This window comes from Bidens hawaiensis, unplaced genomic scaffold (assembly GCF_021521415.1).
Source record: "Bidens hawaiensis isolate Kalapana, Puna unplaced genomic scaffold, B.hawaiensis_p1.1 tig00046998_1, whole genome shotgun sequence".
NCBI lineage: Eukaryota > Viridiplantae > Streptophyta > Magnoliopsida > Asterales > Asteraceae > Bidens > Bidens hawaiensis.
Genome location: NW_027498406.1, coordinates 1 through 12,056, shown reverse-complemented (window position 1 = coordinate 12,056; position 12,056 = coordinate 1). Strand labels below are relative to the sequence as shown.

The 12,056-nt window shown below is 36.1% G+C and overlaps 1 protein-coding gene and 2 pseudogenes across 1 annotated transcript; 2 read left to right on the top strand and 1 right to left on the bottom strand.

Annotated features, from left to right (window-relative positions):
- The first annotated feature begins 1,899 nt into the window (after positions 1 to 1,899).
- On the top strand, positions 1,900 to 3,029 carry LOC143596774 (leucine-rich repeat receptor-like serine/threonine/tyrosine-protein kinase SOBIR1 pseudogene; annotated as a pseudogene).
- Positions 3,030 to 4,651: 1,622 nt separating this feature from the next.
- Positions 4,652 to 5,110, top strand: LOC143596772 (leucine-rich repeat receptor-like serine/threonine/tyrosine-protein kinase SOBIR1). The gene has a single exon (XM_077075460.1). It carries the CDS (start codon positions 4,652 to 4,654, stop codon positions 5,108 to 5,110), a length of 459 nt encoding a protein of 152 aa, XP_076931575.1.
- Positions 5,111 to 6,906: 1,796 nt separating this feature from the next.
- On the bottom strand, positions 6,907 to 7,876 carry LOC143596773 (putative F-box protein At4g38870; annotated as a pseudogene).
- Between the last annotated feature and the right edge of the window lie 4,180 nt (positions 7,877 to 12,056).

Below are 12,056 nucleotides of genomic sequence, written 5' to 3'. Positions count from 1 at the left end.
TGTTTTTTTGTTATTGATGTATTTAGAATAGTGTGAGTAGGTGATCCCAAACATTACACACATTCTAAATAACTTTTTATAATGCAATCTAAGTCACTTTTTATAATTTTTTCACATACTATTTTTTCTATGTCAACTTCACGTCATTTCATCCTACAACTATTCCAATCCATCCTCAAACTCTTGTAACCATTCAAATCTATTTTTCAAATAAGTAAACCTAAAAAGAAAAAAAGAAGGAAGAAAGAACAGGATGGCAACGGCATACACACCCCAATTCGGCATGGTTTTTATTCGGTATCAAAGAGGACGGGACAATGTTCTCAAACCTCTCGAGCGGGACCGATTTGGTCAATATCCCCACTCCATACACCCTTATGTTTGTTTCTGGACCTCAAATTCTTGATATTTCTACATTAACAAGCTTGGTAATTATGGACGAAACCTCCCCTCAAGGATTAGCTTCTTTGGATATGAAGAACAAAGCTTCAACACCTTCTTGCTTGAACTAACTTAATTAGGGCTATCCCGAGAATTGTTAAAAAAATTTAGGTCAATGGCTAGAAAAAATTTAGGCCTTAAGTAAAAAGTTTTTTTTAATTGGGTTTAAACAATTAAATATTTAAATGGACTTATTTGTTTATGATTTGGGTTAGGTTGCACAATTTTTTTAATAAAGATGGGTTTAAATGAATGAGGTAATTTCATTTAAACATTAAAAATACACATATTTAAAACAAAACCAAATATTTTTTTAAATAAAAATTCAGGACTACCGGGATGATTGGGCCAGAGGTGGTCGGCGCCCTCCCCACCCCCTCAAAGCTGGCTGTGAACTTAATGGTGAAGAAACACCAAAAGTTTTCTCTAGATTTGGAGTGAGGAAGGGTATAGAGATGCTTTTAGAATGCTATGGATGAAATGGAAAATGTATGGGAGTCCTATTTATAGCATAAATCGAAAGGATAAGTCTAAATGAGGTGTGCCACGTTAACAACATGTCAAAAAATGATAGTATTGGCTCAACCTTTAAATGGATCGTCTCAAAACTGGATGCATGATCATACGGTCCGTCTAATTCTTGTGTCACCATTCTTATGTGGCCCTAATATGGACGATGTAATCCAACTTTTGGGTATTTTCATTTTAGTCCTTCAAATTCAACTTTAGCTTAATTACACTTAGGTCCCTTAATTTTTTAAAAGTGTTCAAACTAGGCATGAAATTTGACAGGGCATTAATAACGCCTATTGTCAAACGGTTGTAGGGTTGTGCATGGTTGGTTTTAAGTTCAAAATGAGCTAGAAAAACAAAGATTCGTTTTTTAGTTTTTTTAAAACCGTCCGGAATTATGAATTTAAATTATAACAAAAAAACTGACGATTATGTCAAGACTTTGAACCCATTATTTTTTTAAAAGCATCGGTTGATTTAAGTTTAAATTTATAAATTTTGGAAATACGAATATGATGGCACTTTATTAAAATAAAAGTTTTGACCGAAAAATTGATTTTCTTTTTATTATGTGAGCGAACAAAGCCGAAACAGAAAAGAAAATATTAATACTTAGCGATAGACAACTGATTCTAATAAAAAAAAAACCTTATTTCCGCCAATAAAAAAGAATTTAAAACATACAGGCCACACTAGCATTTTTTTAAGCAGGATAACGACATTAGACATATACCATCAAATTTTTCTTCCATTCCCATTCCGTGTGCCCTTCATAATTCACTGTTTTAAGTTTAAAAAGCTAGTCATTTTTTTTTCATTATTTTCTTCGTAGTTTCTTTCTTAAAGTCCCATCTTTAATTTTTCACACGCGTATTGACATTGGTCTGACCACACTTTAATTTTCCTCCAAAAGTCCGACGAATAATAATATTGTTAACTTCCACATCCATCATATTCATCACGAGCAATGGCCATCGTCTCTCGCTTCTTTTTCCTCCTCTTTACTCCGGTTCTGAATATTTTTCAAGGCAAAAAGGAGAAAGAGATACAGAGCGATTTCTATATTCGCATGCAAAAGAACAACTTGGGCTTGATCACCTTTAGTAACAGAATAAAACCTGAAGACTTGACGTTCTTAAAGGAAGATGACGGAGTAGCATCGCTTCAAATCATCGGCAAAGGTGCGTGTGGAGTAGTCTACAAAACCGAATTACAAGCAAGCAAAGTCAAAACAATTGCAATAAAGAAGGTATTAGAGACTCCAAAAGACTTTGCAAAGCTCACTGATTCGTATACAACGGTTACCGATCAAAAAGTTAAGCAAATCAGAAGAGAAATCTTTACCGTTGGACGAATCAGACACCGTAACTTAGTTCCATTACTAGCTTATGTTCCCCGGCCATCTTGTCATTACCTAGTTTTTGAATTCATGAAAAATGGGAGTTTACAGGATGTATTACAACAAGTTAAAGATGGTAGTCGAGAATTAGATTGGCTGGTTAGACACAAGATCGCAGTAGGAGTAGCCATGGGGCTCGAGTATCTTCACATGGAACATAATCCTTGTATAGTTCATAGAGATTTAAAGCCAGCCAATGTTCTTCTTGATGATGACATGGAAGCCCATATAGCCGATTTTGGGGCAGCAATATGGTTTCCGGATTTTGACACGCATATCAAGACTTCCGATGTTGTTGGAACACTAGGATACGTCGCGCCTGAGTATTTTGAAACGAAGGACGTAAACGAAAAGTGTGATGTTTATAGTTTTGGGGTGTTGTTGGCGGTTTTAGTGATGGGGAAGTTTCCATCTGATGAGTTTTCAGGTATACTTATGAGATGGGTTTGGTGGCATGGATGAGAAATTGTGAGGATCCGAAACAAGTGATCGATCCGAAAATGATGGGAAACGGGTATGAAGAACAAGTGCTTCTTGTTCTTAAGATTGCTTATTTTTGTACACTTGATAATCCTAAAGCGAGGCCTAGTAGTAGAGATGCTAGAATAATGTTGACTCAGATCCATCACTAATATGCAAGTTTGTGAAATTAGAGCAAGGATGCAAGAAAATGATGAAACACTAGTACCTTCAGCTGTTAATAGCTCTCCATGTCATGAAGTTTTGTGTCACATGTTATTTTATTATCGTACCTATTTTTTCTTCTATCCAAATCATGTTTGTGTGGGAATATGTAACATGTTTTATATCATATATATACTCTTTGATTCAATTACATAATTACTGTACTTGTATATATATTTACTCTATTTGATTCTCACAATTAGCACGTTAATTTCATTTGTACGTTGACTTTCCTTTGTGTATGTGTCTCACAATTTATAATCACTAAATTAAAAACTAGAAAGTAATAATCAAACTTTTAATATAAACTTAATAATAACACAGAGATAATGAATAAGTCATTGAAGGTCAGATTCAAATAGTATTAAAACACACAAAAAACGAGTAACAACATAAACAACATGAATCTGAAAACGATGGAGGGGTGGAAAAAGGAAGATGAGATCGTCGGGGGATGGGAATCAAGACGAAATTGCTTTGGATGGGAGACCAAAGCTTTTCCACCAGACCAGTTGGTGAGTTTCTTTGGAGACTTTATGCCTGAACTAACTTAATCAGGGTTATCCTTGAGAATTGTTAAAAAAAATCGTGGGTCAATGGCGAGAAAAAAATTAGTACATAGTACATAAATAAAAGGGTCTTTTTTTTAATTGGCTTTAAAAATTAAAATTTTAAATGGACTTATTGGGTTATGATTTGATTTATGCAATTTCATTTTCTTTTAACAGAGATAGGCTTAAATGAATGGAGTAATTGGATTTAAGTATTAAGAATACATACTTTTAAAATAATAATAATAATTTTTTATATAAAAAGTCAGGACTACTGGGATGCTTGGACAGGGAGCGTTCGCCCTCCCCAACCCTCCTAAAAGCTAACAGTGAACTTAATGGTGAAAGGGTTTATAAATACTTTTAGAATGCTACAAAGGCATGCATGTGAGTCCTATTTAATTATAGCATAATCGAGAGGATAAGCTAAATGAGGTCGTGCTATTAACAACAAGCTATCAAAAAATGGTAGTTTTGAGCTGTTGGCTCAACCTTTAGATGGATTGTTACAAAATTACTGGCACGATCATGCGGTCCGACTAATTCTTGATGTCGCCATTCTTGTATAGCCCTCATATGAACAGTGTAATCCAACTTTTGAATATTTTCAATTTAGTCATTCAAATTAGGTCCCACGTTATCTTTCCTCCATTTCGTATGTTCGTGTTTTTCCTTTTCTTCAATCATTCCCTATTATTTGTATTAAGTTCTTTGTAGTTTCTTCGCCATTTCATTAGTCCCATCATCGTCAAGTTTTCACACGTAAATTTTCCATTATGTTTTTTCGTCTCATCATCATCATCAATTTCTTTCGTCATTTTCCATTATGTTCTTTGTAATTTCTTCTGACAATATACTTTAATTTTCCACTATTTCAACAAACAATTATATTGTGATTGGAGGTCAATCTTAATTTCCACGTCAATGGCCATCATCTCTCGCTTCTTTTTCCTCCTCTTTAGTCCGGTTCTGAATGTTATTCAACGCAAAAAGAAAGTGAAACAGAGCGATTTTTATACACGCATATTAAAAGAACAATTTGGGCTTGATCACCTTTAGTAACATGATAAAACCCGAAGACTTGGCGTTCTTGAAGGAAGATGACGGGGTAGCATCGCTTCCAATCATCGGTAAAGGCGCGTGTGGAGTAGTATACAAAACCGAATTACATGAAAGCAAAGTCAAAACAATTGCAATAAAGAAGGTATTAGAGACTCCAAAAGACTTTGCAAAGCTCACTGATTCATATACAACGATTATAGATCAAAAAATTAAGCAAATGTTTCCGTCCGATGAGTTTTTCCGGAGTACTTATGAGATGGGTTCGATTATGTGGATGAGATACTGTGAGGATGCAGAACAATTGATCGATCCGAAATTGAGGGGAAACGGGTGTGAAGAACAAATGTTTCTTGTTCTTGATTTTGCTTGCTCTTGTACACTTGATAATCCGGCAGAGAGGCCTAGTAGTAGAGATGCTAGAAAAATGTTGACCAATCTATCACTATATGCAAGTTTGTGAATTGGAACAAAGATGCAAGCAAAAGATGAAACGGTACCACCCTATCCATGTCAAGTTTTATGTCAAAGTTGAATTCATCTTACCTCTTTAATCTTCTATCCAAATGTTTGTATGAAAATATGTAACATGTTTTATATCATATTAATATTTTGTCCTTTAAATAATTCATTTAAGAATCTCATTTTACTCTTTCTCTCTGATTATCCATTACTAATACGGCATTTGCAATCAATTTGGATGATAATTGTTCTATACATTTGTGTTTGAAAAGATATGGACCAGAGGGGTCTTTGGATCGGAAATAAGCCTTGAGCACCAATCATACACTCGGAAATAAACCTTAGGGAAAAGCCTAGAGCATCAATCAAATGCTCAGGGCTTAAAACTTTTAATAATTTCGGGCCCCTCTTGATATCTGAAATTTCAGGTTGGTCAGGGAAAATATAATTATGAAAACCACAATTTAAAATCACTAAATTAAAAACTAGAAAGTAATAATCAAACTCTTACTCAAATAAACTGAGTAATAACAAAGATTATGAATAGGTAATACAAGATAAAAAGTCATTGAAGGTCATATTAAAATAGTATTGAAACACACAAAAAACGAGTAACATAACCATCATGATCGAATCTGAAAACGATGGAGGGGGTGGGAAAATGAAGCTGAGATCGTCGGGGGATGGGAATCAAGCCTGAATTGCTTTGGAGGGGACACCCTCCATTAGATCAGTTAGTGACTTTCTAATTGGAGTCACTTCAAAAAATATTACAGAGACACTCGATGTTTCATTTATATCCAGTCCCGTGTCTCCAATCTCAACAACATAAATCCGCAACTGACTATGGACTTTGGCGAACAAAAATGGAAATCTTATGCCAAATTAATGACCTTTTCCACAACAAATCTAGAACTGGGCTAGCTTTTGAAATGCATGTTTAATATTTTAGAATCTTTGTATCCTTCCAAAACATAACACGGATTTGAAACAGTCTAGTGTACGGTTTAGCAAAACAAGATTCTAAGGCACTATTTAACAACAGAAGATCCATAAGTCAATACATCAAACTAAGGGGAACATACATCACCAGTATTGCCCCCAAACAATTCGTATGAAGCCACACGGATTAAAATAACAGGAACATTACCTGCTGCTTTGTCCATTCGTAATAAAGACAAACAAAACGATCCTAATGAAGATTAATAATGCTCCATTGGAAGCAGGTAGTAAAATGGCATTCTGAATTTAGAGCAGATGGTTCATTCGGCGACACATTCTTTATCAAAGAGTGGCTTGAGCAATTTCAAAATAGCAAATAGGCAGCAAAAGCTGAGCCAACAAAGGACTAGCCTGGTTGTATGGAGCTCAAGGGCAAAGTCAGACTCAACTCAAGGCATTTGAGTAATTTCTCCAACAACTTCCCATGTCAGTATGGCAAGAGTGCACAGATAACTTTATGATGTAGAAACCATAATGACTTCTCAATGACAAACAAGCTTAACAACTTAGAAAAACAAGTCACTTTTCTTTATTGTTTTTAAATATATAAACTCAAGTTTAAGTTATATTACATCTTTAATCAGTAAGATTATTGAAATAAATATAACTAGTTCATAAAAATCAGAAGACTAGTTTCCTTCCACTCAGTTTGAGAGAAAGGATTTGTTTTTATAAGCAGCACCGCATATTTATAATTTTTGTAGAAAAGTATACAGACAATCCTTGTAGAATATAACACAAACTAAAACTGTTTGTTTTACAGTTTAGCAAAACTTGTTTCGAAACACACGATCCAAAAGGTTTGACAAGTAAAGCACAACTTGATAATGGAAACTCCATAAGAACACACATCAAAGAGAGACAAAAAAAAAATGAAACATAACACCTGATCTGATAGAACTGTATTTGATCATAAAGTCTTGTTTTGTTCCCTATAGAGGCACCATGCTTTCAACATAACACCTTATCTGATCGAAGTTCAAATTTGACAAATGAAATTGATGACCCGAAGTGAATTGTAATGATTTCAAACATCTATTCTTCTTGTTATAAGTAGGTACACTCATCACATTCCTGGATAAGTTGCACGAATTAAAGATAATCTCATCCATATTAACAGAAGCTACAGGGAAAGAAAATCCTTGCTGGCTCAAAGGCTGGGGGATATTTATAATTTCTCTGACCCAAACACGGTTTTCATAGTCTTGTAATATCCAGATATGCATTTCGGTTTTCGTGGCATCATCATAACAACCAACTGCAATACAGTCATTGACTTTAATCATGTACAGAGGACATATATCCCCCTCAAAGTCATAGCACAAAACACCTTGAGGCGGCTTAATTATCGAAAACTTCTCTGTTCGTAAGTCAAACGCCAAAATTTCAAACGAGTCTTCAAGCATTCGATGTACTACACTATTAACACAAACACTTTGGCTGAAAAAATCGACAGCGATCCCAACCAAAACCAATCGGAAGCTCCGCATGGATCGTTCTCCATGCATGACTTGATGTAGAAAAAATCATAACCGATTTAAGCGCTTTCCTCATGAGCAAAACCATATGTTCGTTTCTAGACTCGTCGAACCCAAAAAAGTAACACGTTTCGGTATTCGTGACAGCATCAGGATCGGGGAGCTTTAAAATGTTACGCGTGCTAGGGTTAATGAGGAAAGCGTGATTGCCCATGAAGTGGTTGAGGTGAGTAAAAAATACTAAGCCGTTCAAATGTTCGGCTTCGGTAAGATCACGATGATGATAATAATAATAATAATAATAATAATAATAATAAGAGCCGTCGAGTGTGATGAGATGAGTGACGGGTCCACCGTCAGTGGCTGCGGATAGAAAGTGGCGTTTGCGAGTAGAATAATCGTAAGCGGCAATGAATAAGGCGGTGCGATGGGCGCGAGTGAGGTGGAGTTTGGTGAATGATGGATCATGGATGCGGGTGAGCCATGGTTTGGAGAGTGATCGGAAACGGAGTATGGATTTGACCGGGAGTCAGAGTAGGATCTCTTCGATTATCTCATTTGGAACTGAAGTGTTTGCTGTCACTTGATGACCTAGGGTTTCCATTTTCCGGAGAAATGGAAGTTGAAGACAGGGTTTGTAACTTTATACTTGACTTTTTAGGGTTTAGTCCTTTCATTTTAATTTAACAAAATTATAGAAATTGTCCTTTATGTTTACCCCAAATTTCACTGATGGTCCTTTATCTTTCAAATTGATTATTATTGTCCTTTACGTATAAAAATATTACACAATTTATCCTTTAAGCCTAACCCCATTAAAAAATCTCGTTAAGTTGTGTCATGTGCTGCTCACGTGAGGGTATTACTATAATTTTACCCTATTAAAAAAACATTTTAGTTTTATCCTAAACCCTTCTCTCTGCTAGAAAAAAACCCAGACTCATCATCTTCTTCTTCATAATACCCCTTCTTCCAACCTACCTGCAACTAAACACCAGAGTCGGCCCTATTAATTCATCCAATGCCACCATAGCTTCACATCTGGCGAGCCACAACCACCGTCTTCTCCGGCAAGCCACCAACACTGCCACCGGAACCACCATACACCATTCTCTCTCTCTCTCTCTCTCTCTCTCTCTCTCTCTCTCTCTCTCTCTCTCTCTCTGTAACATCCTAAAATTTCGTATTTAATAAAAGAAAGTTGTGTTTAGTTATCGGGCATAAATAATTAATTAGTATAATTAAAGATCATGGACTTAGACTAATTAAGATGGATCAAAGGGTAATGGGCCTTAGGTCCATGGGCTTTAAGGGATATAAATACTCCTTAAACCATCCCTAAAACCCTAATCCTCATTCTTACCTTCCATATTTGCCTATCACACTCAAAAAACACACACACCTACACATATATATACACGGCCGTTAGGGTTGGGGAGAAGTTAGGAATCGAGTAGACGATAGTTCAAGTAGATCTTTGTTACATGAGCTATATACAAGATCTAGGATTCTTAATCAAGCAAAACGAGATCAAACGAACACGAAAAGGTACGTTTCGATCTTAAATTTTACGTTTTTATTAACGTTTAACCTTGAAACTTAGAACGAGATTAGACCGGGTGTAAATGGAACGTTAAGTTGCGAACTTGATGTTAGAAACAAACTTAAGAAAACCCGCGTCTGCTTACGAATCGTTTAAAATAAACCGAAGGTCTTGTATTGAACGTTTTTGAAATTAAAGGTCCAAACTTTACATGTTTTCGGGCCAAATCAAATCCAAAACGACAACAGGAATGATCGCAGGATGGTTAAACGCCATACCCGGGATTTCATGTTGAACGATGGTGATTTCGGGGAGGATTAGGGACGAACAGGGCTGTAGCTGGATAACTTCGCTGCATGCCAAGTTCGCTCCTGATCAACTTCGTTCCCCAGTAAGTTCGCCGGTAAGTTCGCCAAGCATGTTCGCCGAGTACTAAGTTCGCTTAACATTAATTTCGCCTAAGGCTAAGTTCGACGGATGGTTAACTTCGTCTCTTGATAAGTTCGCTGAACCTTAAGTTCGCCGAACCTTAAGTTCGCTTAAGTTAAGTTCGGTAACGAATCGGATTACGAATCAGACTTAAATTGTTATGAGGAATGAGTTAACGAATTAGAAAACGAATTAAAATCCTAGTGAAAAATGTGTTAAGACAGTTAATGTAAATAAAATTTTTCCAAGCTGACCTGGCAGCTCGACCCCAGCTAGGGGCTCTGCCCCTTGGACCCTGCTATGGGCTGCTGCCTCTAGAACCCCGCTGCTAGGGGCGCTGCCCCCGGACCCCCATTCGTTGTGGGTAATAACTAAGACTAGAAAGATGATATGAGTAGTGATAGTTAATTGATACGTGTAATTATTATACAGTCAGCCGTGCACAACTGAAGAAAGGGATTACCATTAACGGTAAACGTAACCGCATACATGTGAGTTTCTAGCCTCATTTCCTTGTTATGTTTTCGGGGCTATGTGCATACTTGATGTGAATGTTAAGTGTATGTCTTATTGACGATTGTGATAGTTATGTATGTATGCTTGACAGTACGTGAACGACCTTCGGGTATTGCACGTATTGTTAAGGCAAGTATAGTGTAGTATGTATGATATGTGTATGTGAATAAAGGAGTACGTACGATTATGTTGTGTATGTTATTAAATGTATGGATACGATAATGAAAGGAAAGGTAAGGTTAAGGGGTTGCATACCCTAATAATATATGTGAAGGATAAAGGGTTGCATACAATAATAATATATGCGAAGGATAAAGGGTTGCATACCCTAATAATATATGCGAAGGTAAAAGGGTTGCATACCCTAATAATATATGCGAATGTTAAAGGGTTGCATACCCTAATAATATATGCGAAGGCTATAGGGCGTAATGCTATTTAAAACGTAAGATAGTATATGAAAGAAAGTGTGAAGGTAAGTAAGTATATTATAAACGAAAGTATGAAAGTATGTAGTTATGAATGTATCGTATGTTATGTGATTAACTAGAACTCACTCAGCGTAGCTGACTTTTAGTATGCACGCAGGTGAGTAGAATGAGGCAGATCGCTTGAGGAGACACGTGGCATTGAATAAGAGGCTGGCAGAGGCTGGCATCGGAAGACTCAAAACGTGCTATGTTTTAATTACTTAGTTTTTGAAAGACAAGTTGTTTGTTTAAGACAAGTTTATGAAATGTTTATGAATGTTTTATTTTCCGCGCAAAGTTTTAATTAACTCTGATATTAAGAACTATGTTTATGAGTAAATCCAACGTCCATGAGGCACCGGTAATGGGGCCTTACACACTCTCTCTCTCTCTCACACACACACACATCTACCAACACTACCAGCACCATTGTCGTCCGACCAAAATGAAACCCAAATCAAAATCCATTAGCATATTCCGGTAAATCGGAACCTAACAGAAGCCACCACATCGTACACCACCGCCGCAACCCTTTTAACTCCAGAAACTTAAGTTTGAACAAAGGAAGGCAACCGTAGTTAAATCGAAGGCCATTCATTGTCTTCCGGACAAATCGAAACCCTAATCGAAACCCGTTCATCGTCTTTCGGCCAAATCGAAACCATAATCAAAGTTTGTTCATCGTCTTCCGGCCAAATCGGGACCATAATCGAAGTCTATTCATTCTATTCCGCCCAAATCGAACTCTGTTCATCTTATTCCGGCCACATCGGCTTATATAAGCTAATAAGCATAAGCTTAAAAAGTTAAGCCAAACACTAAGTTAAGCTTATTTTGTAAAAAAAAAACTAAAAAAGCTATAAGCTTTGTTAAAAAAGCTAGGCCAAACACCCCCCCTGTTTTGTTATTTTTGTTTATTAATGATAATTAAAGTATTTTTATTTAGTAGTTGAAATGACTGATTTGCCCTCATGTGTAATGCATATTACTTTTTCTAACGAGATTTTTTAACGGGGTTAGGCCTAAAGAACAAAAGGTGCAACATTTTTAAACGTAAAGGACAATAATCATCAATTTGAAAGATAAAGGACCATCAGTGAAATTTGAGGTAAACATAAAGGACAATTTCTGTAATTCTGTCTTTTAATTAAATTTGTTTTTATAATTAAACTAACCCTAAATAGTTGTTTTTTTAAGTAAAGCAACAAGTTTCTTTTTCCAAATGGTGACTGTTTGTTTGGTACGAGGAAATGAAATAAACGATGGATTAATTAAGGCAACATAACTAATGGAATGGACACCGAATAATATTCATCATTATCATTTCATTGAGATGTTTGATTATCATGTGAGAATGAAATGAATAATTTCTTTGTGTTGTACGTTTGATAGACAAAAAAAAACAAAGAATAAAATAAAAATGGTAGTGAGTGACGGTGGTGGTTGATTGGTGATGGTAGGTGGAGGGTAGGTGATGGTAGATGGCGGCGGTGGGGGGGGGGGGGGGGG